Genomic DNA, 21,102 nt, shown 5'->3' with positions numbered 1-21,102 from the left:
CCACAAGTAAACTTAAAGAGTGGGGCAAAACCCAAAGCCCAGGAAGACAGATGGAACACAAAATCTCTCATTCACAACCTGTAGTTTATCCTGGACAAGTGAGAAATAAAATCCTTTAGGTTCCTTCAGATCTCTACAGGATCGTCCAAGGCCCTAAATTTGACACAGCAGTCTAAAGATGCAGAAAAGGCCACTGCCTGAATATTCATCAGTATCAAGAGAAGTTAGGTATCCAATGATATTGCAAGGCTAAGTAGGAACCTAGCTGCATCTTTAAGCAACTCTGTCGGATTTGGCCCCAGGTCCAAGCCACTCAATCCCTCTGCACCCCCATTTGCACTACTGTAAAAGGAAAATAATACCTCACAGGCTTGCGAGGCTTACCTGCTTAATGTATGCAAAGCTCTTTAGCATTTTCCTCCCACCCCCTCATAGATGTGCTAATCATTGCACTATTACTATTCCAGGATAATGACTTTAATGTGGTGACTTACAGAAGAAGGCCTCTCAGCAGGGTGATTTTCATTTGAAGGCCCCCGCACCAGGTGCTGGTGGAGGGTTTGAATTTTGACTGCATGGCTCAGGGGCCAGATTTTGCAGTAATCTCTTTGCTTCCTGCCCTATCACAACCATACTGTGATACCTTCTCAAGCAGGGAATTTGAAAAAGGCACTGAAACAACATGAAAGTGAACACAGGACCTTGAAGTTCACTGTTTAAGCCTGAGTTTGGAATCTGAAGAATACTTTTTTTTTTAAATGATGAGGTAGGTTAAAGTAACCTTTATTTGGCTTTTATCATATCCTACTTACTCAGCACAATTAATGACTGACCAATTAAATGAGACATTTAAAGTCCAACATCAGGTCTAAGATGCTTGTTTCTCACGTGTGGATTATGCCTTTTTGAACACTCCAACACACTAAGGATGCTGATGGCAGAAAATCTGTATTTAACCTACATGCTGCCCACAGTCAAGTGTTTGCAATTGTGGTCTTATAAACGCTGGAAATAAGCAATTCATAAGACAACTTAATAGGACTGGCTTCTCCCAAATGCATTTTGGAGGCCAGCCTAAGTAGCAGCTTATTGTAGAAATGCACTACCCACTTCATTAAGGAGGCAGTCGATTTAAGCAACTATACAATGAAATAGACGCTATTATTTAAAATGGAAATATATTTTGCTTTTATTGTACAAATTACTAGGAAAAGGCAGTCCTCTACTTATTCGATTTCCCTTATTAGATCTATAACGTGGTCTACAGAAACAAAAAAAAAATGTTTGCCCAGTGTGCTAGTAGTGTAGTAGTAATTGTAGAAGCAAAATGAAATGCATAGTAAAACGTAGTAAATAAATGTAGTAAATGAAGTAAAATGTAGTAAATGATAAATGTAATGTGAAGTAAATGTAGTAAAATCAAAGTGTAGTAAAATGAAGACATTTGGAATTTGAGGTATCACCTTTCTGATGACTTTATCTATATAAAGTTAGTTTAGTACAATGTTCAAACCTTTGACTCATTTCTGTCAAGAATATTTTACCGTACCTCTCAAACTAGAAACCATTTATCAGCAAGTATCATACTTTTATTTCCCCTCATAGGTATTTTACAATAGGTATGAACAACAACATCCTCCCAACTGGAAAAAACAAGAACAAAAAGATGTTTTGCATCACACTTCTAATATTTGCCAGCTATCTCATCACTGGACAACTGCATCTGAGTATTTCTGAACTGTATTTAGAGGTAATTAGAGGAGTTCTGTATATATAACATTGTGTGTGACAAACAGTTAAAACTGCACTTTATAGATTTTTGTATTTTCCATTTTCATGTATTTTCTCCTTTTGTGATGTGTCTTGTTAGTTCTGAACTAATTACAAGGTAATACAAAGAAACAACTATTTTTAAAAGTATTTCCTTTTCTATGCTGTTTCAAGTCAGGATGCTGACACTGTATGTACTTCTACACTTCTGCTGGTAGATGGTGGTGGTGGTGAATATGACTTACCCTCTCTGATCCAAAGTTGGGAACAGAATGGAAAAAAAGAGTTGTATTTGCTTCTAGCTTCATCACTCTGTAGGATGTTCCTTGCACTGAATGAGAAAGCTGGGAGGAAAGGAGGTAAAACAACTGCAATAACAAGCAAACATACTAACACTCGAGGTAATTTTCTAAAACAAAAAGCAGAAAACAACTGTGACAGCAACAGTAACAGCCTGGAGTACCAATCGGTCTTTTTTATCTTCTCATTACTAGTCTCTGGAGGAAGCATCCAAGATTAAGACTGCACACACCCCTGAAAAGAGTGCTGAAGTATGATGCCCCCATTGAGACTACTGGTTTTTCAGACAGCTTCTGATTTAATAGAAGAATGTCCCTTCACAAACTTTCAGCACTTTTACATGTTTTTATTGAAGTCTACAAAGACGTAACTGTGATTTAGATGACTTACACCAATTCCCTTTTTTGCAACATAGCTAGTGTGGTAACCAGATACTAATATTTTGCTGCAGAACTACAAACAACTCTTTAAATGGAGAAAACCTCAAGAGAGAATCACTCAACACAAAGCTGTGTAATGAAAGCTCATCAGATCAAGAAGAAACATGCTGATACTCCTAAGTTGCCTGCATTCTCATAGCTAAGGATTGCTATAATCCTTTTAGCATCCTTATAATCCTTTTTGGGATGAAACTGTTAATAGAAGTAATTATGCCTGAGGAAACAGATCTCAGGCATAAATTGAATAGCACAGTTCAGTTGGAAATTACTTTTCAGACTACGTGTAAGAAGATATCTGCAGTCCTGTGGCTGTTACAGAACAAAACAACAAAAACACCTCACCAGGAAGTTTTTCGTATGAATCTATACTGCAAAAGATCTTTCTCAACGTAACAATCATGATACTTAATATTAAAAAGGCAAAACACACCTGCTTGATCATTTTAAATATAAGCACGCAACATAAACGATACAGTATTATTTGCTTCTGTTTTTCCTTTGTGAACAACAGGCAGCAGCTATTACAGCAGCTGAACAACAGGCGAAAACTAGTAATCAGTAAGTAATAGTAACAACCTTGTGGCAAAAAAGCAGCTTTGATGAGATTTTGTACCTACTGTCTGTACCAGAAACAAAATCTTAAGACACCTTTAAGTAAGCAGATCTTATTTTTGATTCTAGACCAGAAGTACTTACTGGGTGCAAATATTATGGATACAATGAGAAACTACAGTAATTTTCACGAGTTCAGCTCAGTTACATATACTGAATTTAAATATAATGTGACAAAGTTTTCCAAAAGTATTCAAAGCACTAAACAAGAGTCAGCCTTTCTTTGCCATTAACTTAGTTATAAAGAAGAAAAAACCAAACCCGAACAATGTTAATGCTCCCATTTTTACTAATCTTTTTTCCAAGGTGGGTGCTTTTTCTGGGAATACCACTCGACTGGGGTCATTCTTCTGTTCATGCTGAAGCAGATGTTAAGTTCATGTAGAAAGCACAACAAAGAAAAAAAGTTAGTGTGAAAGCTTCTGAAGTATGTGATAAAGCACAATCCTAGATTCTCAGGACTGAGATATTATTTCTGTGTCCGTGCCCTACTTCAACAGAAATCAATGTGGAAGCCTTTATCTTATCTCATGTGCAATGATTCTGTAAGCAATACACACTAGAAAACAAACTGTTTACAAACTGAATTCCTCAGGAGTAAAACATACTAATAGACAGTACAAAAAATCAACACCAAAACATTTAAACTCCAATCATCGAATATTTTAACCAGGCCTTTTGCTATTTAATAACTAGAAGAACTGTTTATTAAAACAACAGTTAAACACGTATCTGATTGAGCTTTCAAAGACTCCTTGAAACTAAAGGGAGAGTGGAAAGTACCATACAAGTGCCTGCTCAAATGCCTGCTGAAGTTGAGTGCAGCCTTGTCATGAAGTGAAACACTGGTAAGTCCTGCTTCCCTCCCTTACTATGTAATGCTTGGCAGGCCACCTCATTTACTACACTTTTAAAAATTGAATGCCATGCACTTAATGCATACTGAAAGCAAAAACTTGTAATGACGAAGCTTAGGAAATACTACTGCAGATTTTAAGGGAATTTCTACTAACTTACTATCTAAGAGGTTTCACTGGTTCATTTACATTGACACTTTTCATAATAAATGTTTCAGTGCTCTGCAGTGATTCAATATTGCCCCAGCAGAAATTTAGCATTAGAATGCTTCGTATCAGTCTTCCTCAGTCACATTCATAACACACTACACTATTTTAGTAGAACGGGAATTATTACATTTTTCAATATAACTGGATGGCTAATGTTTAATGCCTGTTTAACAGTGGGTGTAGAGACACCGTGCTGCATCTTCACAGCTATAAAACCTCCAATTCAGATGACAGCCAAGTACAAGCAGCACCTAACTCAGGTCCTCGCAGCCCCTCGCAACTGGCCTGCACACACAGGAGGCAGATATATACATGCAGTTGACTTCTGCATATGCAAACAAAGGAACATAAAGAGCTAAAGAGTTCTTTGTTAGAACCTCTTCAATATATTTGGTGTTAAGTGATTTATTAGGAGAAAGCTGTTATATTACATTAAATTTACTTGAACTCCAGGAAATTGCATTAGTAGCATTATACTTAAGGTCCGAGTTCCACATGGCTTCATTCAGTAACAGATTCCTTTCTGACACTGATGCTCCATTTACTCTACCAGAGCAGCCATTCATTTTACTGGCCTATTACTTAACGTGACCCCACTTGACAAGAGCGTATCATTGTGTTGGTCTGAGAATGACTGATGTGGTGCTAACATCTAGCCTTGACCTCTCCCACCCTCTTCTTTTGTCACTCTGCAAAGTTATCTGGGATGCCTCCTATTCAATCCATAAAACTGCAGTATCTTCCTTGAGAGTCAATAATTCCAAACAAAAGATTCCTTAATTAAGAAGTATTCAGAGTGGTTTATGCCACAGTGGCTGTCCACGTGCACAAGAGTAGTTCCCACTTAATTCCTCGCTGTGGTAGAAAGAATAAGATTGACTACTCCTTCATTTGGAGACTCTCCACACTGTTTTGTAACATCCTAGATTATTTCACGTTCTGTTGTGGAAAGGTGGGAAGAAGGGTACGAGCGGTGGATGCAGTGATCAAACTACAGCTAAAGTGGCTGAGACAGACCAAGGTACAGAACATTTCACTGATGGCTGTCACATTCAAGATACGTTGCACACACAAATCTGGCTGCAGTAACGGCCTCACTCTCACCTTCTCCACGAGGTCCTTCAGTCTGGCAACTTCTTCTCCCAACCTTTCAACATTGTAAACCATGTCTCTGCAGACTTCAATATACCTTTCAGTTGGCGCCCACTGCAGTACTATCTGTTGAGAGTCAGTTATTTGCCAGAATTACTGCAAATTATAACTTAATGCTAATTAGTTGATGTAGTTTAAAAGGCAGTGTCAGAAAAAAAACGTAACTTTTTTAATGCTAGGTTTTCATTGTATGATTTATGCATGACATTGATCTACTGCTCTTCTAGCCTTCGTGGGAAGCTCCTGTCACCTGAATTCCCCTGTCAGGGGAAACACTGAGAAACAGCTTTATGTTCTTTAATAGGGCAACTTAACTCTGAAATAAATTTTTAAAAAATAATTGTACTTTAGAGAAAAAGCATTGGACAGCTTTAGAAAACTAACAACGATCAAGACATTTGATTAGCATTCGTATTTTTCATTTTACGGCATAGAATAATGCTATTCCCCAAACTCTAAATCAATTCTTTTTTCCCTTTGGTTGAATACCTTGTGAGAATTTTTGAGAAAATGATTATTTATGGTCTGCACAGGAACAGTCAGCTTGCTACACTCTTTATTCAACTTCTGAAGGAACTTGAGGCATTCATCTCCACTACCAAAACAAAACCATATTCCATTATTTGTAAAAGGCTGTGTCTTTTCACAAGCTAAAATCATCTATGCATTTCCAGCATTGGCTAGTAAGTGAATCAGACATGCAGTTTTATTACATTAAAAAAAAAGTCTATCCTGTTTAACACATAATACTACATTTAACATCTTGGCAAGTTTGGCAAGTTATGCTACTTTGATTGTCTGTTCCCCCCACCCCAAAGGGTGGCATATCATTAAGTTACCTGGAATATTCAGCTACACACAAAGCCGAAAAAGTGTCATCCAAACTCTTTTGGGAAACATTCTACTGACCTCCACTTCTATTTCTCACTCTCACCAATCCTGTTTTTAATCAATTTAAGAAATTTTATACCAGATTATGCATAATAACCCTGTAACACTGCTTGCCTGTGCATGTGGGCATACAGATCAGTCTTCCAACACCAGAAGTAGAGAGCTTAGTCAACTTTATGCTGATGTATCAATATTCATTACACACAGATTACATTTTTGAGAAGGATTTTTGGGGGGGAAATAGCAGTATTCTTGTGGAGTCACTTAGTCTCCAGCACAGCGAAAGAATGAAGAATCTGTTACTGACTTGGGCCCTGGATCTGAAAATACGTTTCTCCAAGACTAAAATACCTTATGTTATCTACTTTGAAGAAAAAGTATACTTAGTGCTCAAAAGAAAGGAAGATAACTGAACATTAGTTCGATCAGTCACCAAAGAGTAGAGGAAAGGATATAGAAATTTAACAGGCTAACTTCAATGCCAAGTTTTCAGAGCTCCCATGTGAGAGTGACTCAATTCATTTTATTTTATGTGCCAGAAAGAACCCTAAATGTCAGCTGTAAGTCATGGTGCAAGCCAGAAAGTTGCTGCCATTGACTGGGCAAAAGAAAAGGATTGGGGGGGGGGGGGGGGCGGTGTTAAGTAAAATCATCCATTTGCTTTTAACAAGTGAACTCAAATCCTGAAACTTCTGAAAAGTGCCTTTGTCACCCAGAGAACAGTTTCAGCTAGCTGTAAGCCATTTTCTCCTGGAAAGAGTCCAGCAGAGGGCCACAAAGATGATATGGGGCCTAGGGCATCTTCCCTATGAAGACAGGTTGAGAGACCTGGGTCTGTTCAGCCTGGAGAAAAGAAGACTGAGAGGGGATCTCATCAATGTGTATAAATACCTGAGGTGTGGGAGACGGAGGGATTTGGCCAACCTCTTTTCAGTGCCTTGTGGGGATAGGACAAGGGGTAATGGCCACAAGATAGAGCACAGGAAGTTCCGCACCAACATGAGAAAGAACTTCTTCACAGTGAGGGTGACGGAGCACTGGAACAGGCTGCCCAGGGAGGTTGTGGAGTCTCCTTCTCTGGAGATATTCAAGGCCCGTCTGGACGCCTACCTGGGCAGCCTGCTCTAAGGAACCTGCTTTGGCAGGGGGGTTGGACCCGATGATCTTTCGAGGTCCCTTCCAACCCCTACAATTCTGTGATTCTTTGATTTAGGTGAGTAACATCAGGCCCAAAACAAAAGCCAGTTTTAAGCTGGCATTTCCCTATCACAGGACTTCAATGCATCTAGGGGAGGATCTGTGTAAATGGATTGAAACCTCAACCTCTCTCTTCTCCCTAGAGCAATCTGCTACTAAACTGAAATACAACATACACACATCCCCTTGCACGCCTCTTCTGATGGCAAAAAGGTCGAAAAGCAATTTGCCAAACACCTGAACTAAGCTACAAGCCCATGGTGTGCAAGTGTCTAAAAAGAGGCTGCATTTAGCCCACAGATTGTTTTCATTCAACTCTCAACTTTTTCCTACAACACACCTCCCAAACAAGCAATATTAAGCTGCCTACTGGCAAAACATTGCTTCCTAAAAACAGCTGGGAGCCTGGGGCCTGATCTACTGCAGCATCTACACAGGAGGACAGGCGAGTCTGGAGACTCAACTCTTTGGGAACCATTCTGCACCTAGGACTTGTTCCACCAAGATGGTCCGTCAGGAAGGGAGAAGGAAAAGTGTGAAAATAAAAGCAGAACACAATTCTCACCTGGTATTATCCACAACCAGGATTATATTGCTTTATACCTGTTCAGGAATTATTTGATTTCCTTTAGTTTTCATTTCATATTTGCTTCTTTCCGCTTAGAAAGATACCTTTTTAACTAGCTAGGATCAGTTGCAGCACCTTACCTTCTGTGTTCTGTCACAAAATAAGTTATTTTTCTTGAGAATCCCTCCAGAATTCCTCCATTAAGTATTTCATGGACATGAAAAGGAGGGAAAAATATTTGCAAAACTTCTTTATTATACCAATATAGATCTTAGAAAACATTTTCATGGAATTCCTATCTGTTGAGGTGACATGTTCTTTCCATTTCCAAATACTTCCAAATGGAAGTAATGTTTTCAAAATATAATCACTTTTAAAAAGCATTAATGGCTGTCAAAACATCAGTGGCTAAACAGTGCTAGACACTGAGTTTATAATCAATCAGTTCAACATTTTCTACTATGTTAGTTTTTCTATGACTTAATGACTGATCTTCCTTCTCACAGAATGGCTTTGAACAAATGGCAAGTAAAATCTTCATGTAATAGCAGGTAAACATAGCCTATGATTTTAGTCTCAAGGTCAGATGCCTAGAATACATGTCAAGACGTTTTCTATAAAGCCATGCATTGCTCGCCCTAACTCAAGTGCTGTCATATTTTGTTTTCTCTTTACTCAGAGATTTTCTGGTTTTGAAAACAATGTATGTTCTAAATCCATACTGTACAAATAGATCTTTTTGATGACCACATTACCGGTGTATGAGACCGTAGCCGATATACATAATTCCCTTCCCCCACCCCCCCGGTGGCTTTGCATGCAATGATTGGTAACTTTTTTTTATTTCTCCACTTATTATGCTTTTTTTTTTTTTTAGCTGTACTGCTTGAGTGCATATACCAAACACCGCTCGCTATAATCCAATTTGAAAAAGCATAATTTTTAACATAAAAAAATGCATGAAGCTTGAACTGGACAAAGTCCTTTCAAACTGCAGCTAATGCTCCCTTTATGAAGAATCAAAATCCTTTTATAATGGTGCCGAACTCGGACACTGAGACACCCAGATGCCGGGTCTATTTCCTCAGCTCAGCAGCAAAGCCTCTATTTTAATAGGAAAGGCTCAGGTGTTGTCAGAATATTTAAGATGTGTATCTATATCGTGATGGTTTGTACCTTCTGGCATGCTGGAACTTTAGCTATTCAGTCTTAGAGAACACATACTGGTTTTCATCTGAATTCTCTTCTGGAAGCAAACAGGTACTAACTTTGACAGAGCAATCTCCTCAGAGACAAGAAGGCAGCATCAAGGCCCTGTATTAGAACATGAATACTTGCCTCTCCCAGCCCACCTCATCTTTCAAGGGCTTCCCTTTTCAAGAGCCTCGCATAACCTCTCAAATCCCACAATTCAAACTTGGCATCATGGTGCAAAAATGTACTTCGAACAGGCTGCAAAGGATCTTTTGTATCAACACAGTAATGGTTACACCAACAGGCACGCTGTCAGCACCGGGAGCAAGCAGTTTATGTAAGAATGGTTAGACAGGAGTGGAGAATGTACTAGACAGACTCACAAAAAAAAAATATAGCGGGACCACATGGTGACATGAGGGCTAATGCACAGCATCAGTGTGATTCAGTTGCCTCCAAAGGATGGAGGGTAACGTACAGAATGCACTTGAACCCTTCAGCCCAACGAACAACATGAGCATGAGGTTAACCTTACAGCTCCCACATAGAACAGACAGCTCTCCCTTGTGTTGTGGAGAAAAAAGTAGCAGCTAACGGAGGAGTAGTGCAGCTACTGGGCGAGAATTACCCTCTTGACTAGTAGTGCACTGGCCAACAAGAAGGTATCTCCCAGAAGGGAGAACCTAAAGTCAAGTCTAGGTCTCTTTTAGAAAAACTATTACACAGCAAAACAGAGGATAAGAGATTTAAGAAACCTTAAGACACCTTTACACTTACTACAGCCTTCAATCTTCTTTTAGTGGCAGATATGGGAACTGTTCTACCAGTGCTTAGGGGACTGATGAAGTTTAATAAGGCTGCTGGAGGATGTTTCTCTCAGCTCAGGCCTGGCTTTCATGGGACTGCACAAGACTATACCAGAATAAAGTACAACAGGTACTGTAGAGTTGATACTAGAGCCCTACAGAGAAGTTCTCTATCTCTGCACATCTTTTTATTGCATTTTAAACTCAAATTTAAGTACTAGAAGAGTCTGTCTTGTTTACAGATACAACAGAGAATTAGAGAGACCACATCAGTTAGTCTGCAAGGGTCTAAAATGCACTTGAAACATGGGTAAGGGAAGAAGGCAAGACTCCACTTCCTTGAAGGAATAAAAAAAATCTGCTCACTGAAGCTAATCAGAAAAAATAAAGAACGAGTTAATGCTAGAGTCAGAGAAGCCATGTGTGATATAAACACACCTAGTGAAACCCCAGCACAGCAAGGCCATGTAACCCTGTCTGGAGTACAGAGAAGGAATTTATCACTCACAGATGACCAAAGTAATGGCATAAGATTGCAACATAACCCATAAACAGAGTCCTAAGAACAATAATCTAGGCTTCTAACTTTCTTTGTAAAAAATGTAGACTACCACCTCTCAAAATCCACTAACTCGCATGAATGCTTATACATGGGGTAAGGTGTGAGAAAATCTTAGCTCTGTGCTAAAGAAAACATTGCAGCCACTTGAATAGTTTGTATTTCACTTTACTTTCCTTAGATACACAGTTATTACCTGAATTCCATCTTCACTACTTCAGGGAGATCTCCAATTCTTATTTCTTCCACTTGTAGCTCATTAATAGCATCTAGGAGTCTCTGTTGATCTACAGGATTTGTAACGCCAATCTAAATTTAAAAAGTCATTTCAGATTTATAACTTAGTTTTAATATATATTAAACATAAAACAGCTCACTACTACTTGAGTCAAAAGAAGTTACTTTTGAGTTAATGCAGTCAACTACAATGTTTGTAACTTTGAACGGAGAAAAACACACAAAATTTAAACTATTTAATGATGGAAACCAAAACGACAAGAACCCAGGAGGAGTCAAAACTGAGATCGCACTTTGAAAAATCTGTTTATTACAAACAACTAACAGCCGTTTCTTCTTAAGTACCCTCATGTTGTTAGGATGCTATGCTTAGGTATTTCAGAATCATCTAAGACGCGATTCTGTTAAAGACTCAGCTACCATAAAATACTCTATAAAAGCAGACTTTTTATGTATCTGAAAGACAGCATACTTATAAAATCTGAATACATTTCTCACCTCACATTGAGAGCAGATATCATAAGCCTAAATGCTACTTGACATAGGCTTATACAGTCCCTATGACTTCATTTCTCATTCTCCAGCTGAGTACCGAGACTCAGCAGGAATGGGCCACTCTACAACTTCAGACTGCAGGGACACCACAGACTCCAAAGCTGGGACGTAGGGGGCTCTCACTCATGTTCTTGAGATCTGAAATTCCATGCTGCAGCCTCAGAAATCTGTAAGATATACGATTTGCAGACCTCCGGCTTTCTGGAGCTATTGGTCTGCTTGACAAGAAGCCCAGCATGAGCCGACAACATGTGCTTGCTGCCCAGAAACCAACCGTATTCTGGGCTGCCTCAAAAGAAGCGTGGCCAACAGGGCAAGGCAGGGGATTCTCCCTCTCTACTCTGTTCTTGTGAGACCACACCTGGAGCACCATGTGCAGCTCTGGGGCCTCCAGCACAAGAAGGACACGAAAGTATTAGAATGAGTCCAGAGGAGAACCACGAAGATTGTCAGAGGCTGGAGCACCTCTCCCATGAAGACAGGCTGAGAGAGCTGGGGTTGTTCAGCCTGGAGAAGAGAAGGCTCCGGGGAGACCTTATAGCAGCCTTCTATAGGTACTATAGGCCAGTACCTAAAGGGGGCCTACAGAAAAGCTAGGGAGAGACTCTTTGTCAGGGAGTGTAGTGATAGGACAAGGAGTAATGGCTTTAAACTGAAAGAGGGTTGGTTTAGATTAGATATAAGGAAGAAATTCTTCACTCAGAGGGTGGTGAGGCACTGGAATGGGTTTCCCAGAGAAGCTGTGGATGGATGGGGCTTTGGGCAACCTGGTCTGGTGGGAGGTGTCCCTACCAAGGGCAGGGGGTTGGAACTGGGTGGTCTTTGAGGTCCCTTCCAACCCACTCTATGATTGCAGAAAGAATTTTGAATGACCGGCTGGCGATACACATCAGATCAAAACGCCAGGCAGTCTCTCTGCCACGGATGGTGCCAGGCAGCAGTTCTACAGACAAGAAGGTGCCCAGAGAAATGGTTTACGTGAGACACAAGTTTCTGATGGTCAGTGTTCATCATGGCTCCATAAAAGCAGTTCTCCAAGTCCTCTGCCAGGTGTTCAAAAGTGACAGATATCACATTACTACAAGATCACAAGTTCTCTTCAGACATTTCAAACAGATGTTATAGATCTGCAGACAAGTGCAGATCTAACTTCAGCAATTTCCATTAGGTTTTCATGGGTTCCTGAACAAATTGTACTCAAGTCTCTTTGGTAAACATCACTAGCAACCTTAAGATAGAAAAATCTGGATTTCCTAGAAATAAACTTTTTATGTGGAGCTGTAAATTTATTAGTTCTCAACTTTTTCTTGTGGAGCCCTATCTAGTATGAACTAATTTTTTCTTAATGTTTACAAAGTGAAGTGACATCTAACAGCAGTAACCTGATTTATGAGCAGCAAATTTACTTTTAGTTATGATTAACACATCAAATAAAACTCTTCCAAGGACAGAGTGGCAGTTATTCTTGAGTATTAAAAATATCTGGCTTAAAGCAGGAAGTATTAAGATAATTGGAATTGATTTTGATGCAATCTTCTCATTCCTGGAACAAACGTCAGGATACGGCTTTCTGATCAGTGTATCAAGACTATGATGTAATTTGTATCCCTGAAAATAAAACAACTTTGTTCTGTGAGCAAATCAGTTGACTGAGCACCACCACACCTTGAAGATATGGCTTATTATGTAAGGAGTGTCATAAAAGTCGTTATAGATAAAGTCCTCCCTCACCACAGTCCTTTCTGAATCTAGAAGTCCTAGGTGCAGAATTTAAGAAAGCGGATATATCAGTGCAATCTACTTCCCCAAAGCGGGCATATTTTCCCTTTCCAGCCCATCTATACTGAACAGGAGGGTTTACCAAGAATCTGACCGTTCACGTGATGACAAAATGCACAGAATGAGAAGGATATGAAACCCCTCTTCTTCTTTATGGGTAAGCAAGCTTTTAAGCTGGTGTAAGTTCAATTGTACTCTGCAGTCCAACTAATGCCAGCTGAAGTAACCATACATTTAAGAACGCAGAAGTGTTGTACCAGGACTTGCTTGTATCTGTTAAACAGACTACGCAATCTTAGGCACATCAGCTAACAACACTTCACTCAAACAAAAACAAACCAAAAAATCCATGAAAACCCACGTGCCAGCATCAACATGACTTTTCTGTCATCCTTTAGGCAGAAATAAAAGAAGAGGTGAATAACAGATTACCTCAAGTAAAAGATAGCATACTTCTCAGATAACACCTGTGAGGTTATACACTAAGTCTTGCATCTTTGCCACATTGCCCAAATGGTCACGATTTTTTTTTTTTTTAACAACTTAAAATATTCTGCCAAATATAAAATGCTTTTTTTTTGTGGAGGAAGGTGGAAGAGGAAGGAGAATCCTGGTACTGTGATACGGAAGTATGCAGACCAGATAACTCCAATGATGAAGTTAAACCCTTGGGTTATATATCTTGATGTGTTAGATTTTTATTATGCTTTCTCAAATCCAGAACAGCATGCCAATTTCTCTTATTCTAAACTAACAGACATGTGACATGCGAGAACAGAGCCTTCTCAGTCCAAAATGCATCATGAAATAAAATTATTTGCACCACTGTCTTCTGAGATGAATACTCAAGTAAGATGCCCGCCTGCCCCTCTCCCCAAATATCTAAGTGTCATGAGAAGCACAGAACCAAACAGCCCAGTATACTGAACAGACTTGTCTCAGTATGGAACAGTTTATAACTTGAAGGAATGCAAGGATTTCAGCTTGAAAGAGTCATTGTTTAGGCTCTGTTGTAGAATACAGATAAAGATATTTACAGAGAAAATATCTTTCTGATATTGTTTGATGGAGGAAAGTGTCTCATGTTAGTGACAGGATTTTTTCTCCACTTCTTTGGATAAAAAGCAGCATGGTTCAGAGGTATCCATCAGAGGTCATCATTAATCTTTGCAGTAATAAGATCCAGGCTCTTTAAAAGAGCTGGCTGTTAGTGGTAGATCTGCCATCACACTAAAACCTTTCAACTCTAGAGTTATGAGGAAACAGATTAGATTTTTTCTATCAGTGGAGTGGGGAGAAACTGTTACTAGAGCTCTAAAACTAGAATCAAGAATTTAGGGTAACTTATGAAGTGGTAAGAAAAAAAAATCCTGAGTTGAAGACTAATTAATTTACGTCCATGCACAAAGCATGGCTTATTTTCCAGGTATTGCTTCCTGCTGTTGCTGAGGCAAAAAAGTTCTGCTCCTACAGATATGGTCTTCCTGTGCAAGAACAGCTGATCCAGGTATTTATTTCGGTTTGTCCCCAAAAGTTCTCTTCGTAATAGGAAGCCCCAAACACATTAGAACACTGAAACAGAAGTTAGCAGTTTATATGAAAAATATTAAGTCTCTTCAGTGAAGGAACGCTAAGGCTCAGCTGTTCACTTAAGTCCATAATCTTCTACCCCTCCTCCAAAGTCCCCATGACAAAAACAAGTAAAAATGATTACAACACCAAAACAGGCGATCAATTTGAACATGTATTGCAGTTTAATGCAATCACAAGAGAGAGCAGCTCACAGTCACGAGAAGAAAAACCACAAAAATGTCTTAAGAGTGAAATTCCTGTAAAGGGGGGGCTTTACGGATTCAAACGAAGCCCACACTGCGATGCTGCCCAGCAGACAATCCCAAAGCTTCAAGAAAAGCACAGATGCTGACATGCCTTGTAATATTTATGTCTACATGAACTCTTAGAGAAACCTCTTGATCGACAAAACTCCCCATAGGTACCCCCTCTGAGAATACAGGTATTTCTGAGCTCTGTCAAAAAACTGACAACACCAGGTCTACTCAGTTACAAGATAAACCTTCATGCAAAACATCCTTGCGACACCAGCACTGAAAGAACAGTAACAGCTGCAGATAAATGTTGATTCCGCCTGCTAGAACACATGCGTCCATGGAACCATGAATGTTTTGGTACTGTCCCAGGGTAAAACAACAAGGTATCCAAACCAGAGTAGGGGAAAAAAGCTTACACTGAGGATGTATGTGGCTAGCATGTGTAGCAGGAAGCAGGCAGCCCATTTAAGAAGGCCTCTTCAGCGTCCTGGATCAGGTACAGAGTGCTAGGAAGTATCCTGCAGCCTGAACTAGTTACATTGTTTTAAAGAGACTGCTAAGATTGGATTTAATTACGGTATCCTCCTTTAAGCAGAGGAAGTTTTCCCCAGAGCGGTAATTCTAACAAGTCTAAGGAAAATGCAATCACCTTATTTCTACTACAAACTGAAACCTTACAGTAACTTATCAGTTTCTCCTACACAACAGTGAAATACTGAGCTTCCCAAATGTAGTAAACTGTAAGAAATCAATTATTTTTTTTTGGTTAAGGATTTACAAGTCTGTGTGGGATATGAGATCCCACAATACAAAAGATACTACCACCTCACAAACTGGACCACATTTAAAGTGGTTATTTAGGATTATCTACTGATAATACTAGCACTGATTTCCGTTCAGGGAAAACATACTTACATACTTACCAAAGTTAACAACTAAAATTCCAAACTGAACTATTTCCAGCTCACCCCAACTCCTACATCATTATAGCAAAGGAATACTGGGGGCCTCCCCTTCATACTCAGGCAAAGAATATCCAAGAATTCAACTCACAGAATTTGAGGCTGGTCTGTGGAATTACATACTTTAGAAAACATCTCTCTATATATTAAAATTCAAGTTGCTGTATAAGATTTTGAAAACAGACCTTTAAAGAATTCTTAAAGGGTTAGACATTTCTAAGGAAAACATATTAAAACCATTTAAGAAAAAGGAAAAAAAATTCAGAGTAGTAAACTGACCTGTATTAACTCTTCTTTTTGCATGATCAGAAGTTGCCTTAAATATACATCTCTTTCCTGTATAAGGCAAAGGGTTTTCTGTCATCAAAAATAATTTCAAAAGAAAACACTGACTTCACTTAATTTTTTCCCCACTTATGTTTTACTTCAGTTTTCAGATACAAGAACAACTGCACAATACCATTACCAAAGAAACAGAAGAGTCCTCCAGGTTAGAAACATCAGGTGTTGTGACTGACTAATAACCAAAATTAATCCACTGCAGTGGACCTTTACACTTCAAATGTAACTTGAAATTAATACACTTATCTGAATTAATATTCTAAAAGTGATAGAACTTCTGCTGATGTTTAAGGTGCATTTGTTTTCAACAATTCCTTTACAGATAGCAGACAAATCACAATCTTACCTTCAATAATCCTATTAGGTGTTCTAGACCAAGACCATGTAAAAATACTTCCATGTCATCAAAAGTTGAATAGTAACTGTAAATATAATAAGATTCGAGGTGAAAACAATGGAAAATAAAAGCAAGAAGATATCCTCAACAATACGCTATAGAAAAAATCCCAGGCAAAGCACTGTCAGACCTAAACCTGCACGTACCTACTGATAACAGTAGTCTCTCAAAAGCATCACGGAGTGCAGCTTAACCTATCAAAATTTCATAATTTCATTTTTGGTCTATTAAGTAGAATTAAGCCTAAAGAAAATTACTTTCATAAACGAATGTCACTGTTTAATAGCAACACGTTCTGAATGAATTTTAAAGTTGCTCACAAAAGCCTGAAAAATTTCTAAGTGCGGTTTAAGATAAACTGTGTGTTCCTATCAGCTAATCTTCATATAAATTGGATTCAGCCCACAGCTGTTACCTGTTTAAACCAGTTCCATTTAAACCAAAAAACGTTATGAAGAAAACAGGAATGCCTGTATTAAAGATAGCAGACATCAGTCCAGTAACAATTTGTTGTCAGAAGGTTACTGTTCAGAAGTTAGACTGATGAAGCAGAATAACTCATAGTAAGTTCAAAGTTTAACATTTATAAACAAAGATATAAAAATTTTAAGAAGTTTAAACAGCTTTCAACAATTAGATGAACAATTGTAATGAACAGAATTAAACTGAAAAGCAAATGATACAAAAATCAAAAAGGACTACTGCAATTGCAATAGCAATCCTTTGCCAAAACCTTGAGCTTAGAGATAGTTTGCTCTGTCTTCTTGTTGGCCCTGAAATTAAGGTTTGCCTCCTTTTCACATCAAAGGCTAAGTCATTAAGTTCCTACTGTTAAAATTTGTTAAAAGTTTTTTTTTCTGAATACATAAGAAAACATTTCAATTTTGCACACTGAGAATCTCGATAATTCTGTGGGCATATAGGGTCAATTTCAGCAGACAAAATATATGAAAAGTTTAAAGTAGTTTTAGTAGAGTTTAAAGATATTGTCCCTACCATGAAGTTGTGCAGAATTGTGTTATTATCCCCCCCCCCCCCATTCCTCTTCCCCTCACCACAAAGACCGCAACAGCCAGCCTTTGAAGTAAGCAATTTGCATATACATTCACATAATGTGTAAAGCTGATGCCCCCAAACTGTGGAGAGGAGGTAAGCAGCCTGCAGTGATCAATTCTGCTTTTTATTTAGGCACTCAAAGCACCTAGTTGGCATAGGTTTCGGGAGTCCTTTGGTCACTCAAGACTTCTAGTACAAGGAAAAGACATTTATTCAGCATCTGTATGTTTACTTGAAAGGCTCTCAACAAGATGACTCTTTAGAGAAGACTAGTCTAGGAGTCTGAGAGAGCAAATTCCTGACACAGATGTTTGCCTCCTTGAACAGTACAGGCATCTGGAGCCAGGACAATTCTCATTTAGGACAGCAGAAGGCAACAACTGAAGCTACCCTCACTACCTAACGATTAGAAATGAATGAGAGCAGCATCTATGACAGGTTCCATGCACTGTGGGGCACAACTTATACCCAGTACTAGATGATGCATTAGGAGCAGGTTAGAGAGGAAATGGAAATTTAGAAGACAACTGGCAATGCCTGTGATGAAAGTTATGCAGACAAACGGCAGGAAGGAGGCACCCAGCTAGAAGAAATATGATGAAGTAAACAAAAGCACAGTGTACTTCTCGACTATCATTAGATGAAAAAACCTAACTCACTCTTTATGTATGTGTAAATTGATAAACACCTATTCCCACATACACAGTTTAACAGCCAGACATCCATTAGACTCAGAGAGACTGCTTTCTGAAACCAGGAGTCGTACTAATCACCAGAAATGCTTACTGATGCAGACAAAACTGGTGGAGTTTAGAAAAAGCCTACTAACGCACTGAAATCCTGGAAGTGCAAAACTGCTTAATACAGAGTTACATCTGCATGGTTGGGTATCTGGCTGCCACAAACTATTGTTAAGTGGGCTACAGGATTTCAGTGTCTTATTTTAAAAGCTTATCAAGATTACCAAGGCACTGATAGAATGCCCTCTAGCCACCATCAGGTTTCAACAGCACAGAATTTGGATAACTGCTGCATGGTGCTAACTTACTTCCTTATTTTATTAATAAGATGCAAGAACAAAGAGGGAAACACAGACAATTGACTCCACAATGCCAAACCTTCACCCTCAGCTCTACGAAGTACCTTTAAGATGACCACAGTTGAAGCCCCAGAGGACAAAAATCTTATTGAGGTAAGCATTCCTCTAACAACAAAACCTGATGAGGCTCTGTCTGAAACGAGGTGCTCTGACACTACCTCTGAACTGCTAACTTGTGACCTACAGCCAGCCTCATGGTACAGAACCGCAGCGTTTCAAATTCAGCATGACCTGGCTAAGCAGGGACACAGAAAATCAACCTGACCAACCAGAACAGACTGCACAGAGACTATGGGCTCTGGAAATTGTCTTCTGAAAACTATGTAGCTCAAAGAGGAAAGCAGACTGTTTCTTGAGGACTTCTTAGCTTTATGTTCTGGTACAAAACAATATCAGACATCTTCAAAGTTGCTGAAGCAGGTGCTCAGTTCACCCAAAGAACACCTGCATACTTCAGAGTCAGACGCATGCAGATATCAATGTTCTGGACTTTAACTGCTGTTCATACTTCACTTGGACTTTCTCAGGTGTTTGGCCTTCCTCAAGGCAACACAAGTGTCTGAATGCACATGGAAAAAAGAACAGGACACAGCTCTTCCTGGCAGACTAACACTGAAAACAAGCATTCAGTGAAAGTATTTTAAATTTACTATCAAATGAAGATAATGACACAAGGAGTATCTAACAGGGGTGCACACAGATTTAATAACACTGAAAAAAACTGAAGCGGCACTGGACTCTGCCCCTACTTTACATCAAGTCAGAGGAAGAAAAGATCTAGAGCATGCTCATTGTTCGTAATGCAATGGAACTATGCGGTCTTGAAAAATTTAGAGTACGTTAATATACTTACTGTGGACTCTTGGTAGTGCTCCAAAATAGATGCAACACATATCAGTAAAACTTAATCACATTGATATGAACAAATACAATCTCTCAGGAATGTTTATAAACTAAAGTTACGCTATGACTTTATTTACCCAACTCTGTGGTCAGGGACAGCTGTCAGAAATTTGTAGATAGCCTCTTGCTTAATCGTTTCATGGTATTTCCCTTGCGAGTGATTTACAGCCAAAGAGAGTAAACTATAAATCTGAAAGAGCCAAAATGAATTAATTATTATTTAACTTAAAATGTGTAAAGAAATACACAGAAGACGGACTACAAAGAGATCTATCATAAATTACTACACACAGGGAACATGAAACATCTGCTATTTCTTCTCTCTAAAACAACTACAGTGAGGAGTTAAGACTAAGCCCACAGAGTTTATCAAGAGCATTTCTGAATTAATCAAAATCAAAGCTCAACAATGAACTGATGCAAAGCAAGAGAATGTATGTAATATAGTTTTGGAAGAGCTAGCATCCGGCATTTCAGAAGCAGCAGTACACCAACGTAATTATTAGCGGTTTGTAGACAAGAATTCTACACCCTCAAGGGAGTAAGTTCTCTGAAGAGCTTAAAGCATAAAGCTGTTTTAACACCTCCATTTCCAGTGCATACATGGACCCAACATTTAGCAGTTTATAGCTGATGATATAAGTTAACTGTACCTGATGGACAAGGATTCTTTCAACTGACTAAGATGCAAGCCTTCTGTCAAATATCATTATGCATCGGTGATGGATTCCAGAAATTGAATTGCCCCTGCATGAGTTAGTTACTAGAGAATCTAGCAGAACAAGTAGAACACCCAAAAGACCAAAGGAATGGTGAGACCACTCTTTTGAAATTCAGGTGACCAGCCAGTTTTCTGTGCACACACACATATGTACACAGTAGACTGACTCTGGCTAGCAAACAAGGCCCCCACGTGGTTGCTTGCTCACTCCCCATAAAGTGATGGGATAGAAGTGGAAGACCAAAAGCAAGAAAAAAAAAAGTGGGTCAAGATAAAGTTTAATTAGTGAAGAAATATAAGAAACAAAAAAAAGCAAGTGATGCAAAGGTAACTCACCACCTCCCAGTAGTAGACCGATGCCCAGCCAGTCTCTAAGAAACACCTACTTTGCAACAGCCCCCCCCCCCTTTTTTTTCTGGCTGAGCACGATGTTATATATGTGGAACAATTCCTTGGTCAGTTCAATTCAGTTCAGCCCACCCAGCTGTGCTCCCACCAGCCTACTCACTGGCAGGGAAAGAGTGACAAACAGAAAAGGTGCATGTGCATAAAGCGATGCTGTGTAAGTACTGTTCAGCAACAGCCAAACCACTGCTGTGGCACCAACACCGTTCGGGTCACAAATCTAAAACAGCACCATGTGAGGTGCTTTTCTAGGAAGAAAAA

At 39.1% G+C, this 21,102-nt stretch overlaps 1 protein-coding gene across 3 annotated transcripts in view; it reads right to left on the bottom strand.

The window, feature by feature from the left end:
• Window positions 1-1,418: 1,418 nt before the first annotated feature.
• Window positions 1,419-21,102, bottom strand: part of ASZ1 (ankyrin repeat, SAM and basic leucine zipper domain containing 1) — a 41,256-nt gene continuing 21,572 nt past the window's right edge. The window contains exons 7-13 of one of the 3 annotated variants that reach the window (XM_040550187.1): window positions 19,793-19,905; window positions 16,607-16,682; window positions 16,198-16,275; window positions 10,753-10,865; window positions 5,831-5,936; window positions 5,294-5,407; window positions 1,419-3,481 (exon numbers count right to left, since the gene is read on the bottom strand). In XM_040550187.1, the coding sequence (XP_040406121.1) occupies window positions 3,335-3,481; window positions 5,294-5,407; window positions 5,831-5,936; window positions 10,753-10,865; window positions 16,198-16,275; window positions 16,607-16,682; window positions 19,793-19,905 (747 nt within the window). In that variant the 3' untranslated portion in view covers window positions 1,419-3,334. The remainder of the gene's footprint in view (window positions 3,482-5,293; window positions 5,408-5,830; window positions 5,937-10,752; window positions 10,866-16,197; window positions 16,276-16,606; window positions 16,683-19,792; window positions 19,906-21,102) is intronic. The other 2 variants (XM_040550173.1, XM_040550180.1) reach the window with 2 other exon arrangements.

Source organism: Cygnus olor, chromosome 1 (assembly GCF_009769625.2).
Source record: "Cygnus olor isolate bCygOlo1 chromosome 1, bCygOlo1.pri.v2, whole genome shotgun sequence".
Classification (NCBI taxonomy): Eukaryota; Metazoa; Chordata; class Aves; order Anseriformes; family Anatidae; genus Cygnus; species Cygnus olor.
The sequence above is the reverse complement of the archived record's forward strand: the minus strand, read 5'-3'. Positions and strand labels throughout refer to the sequence as shown.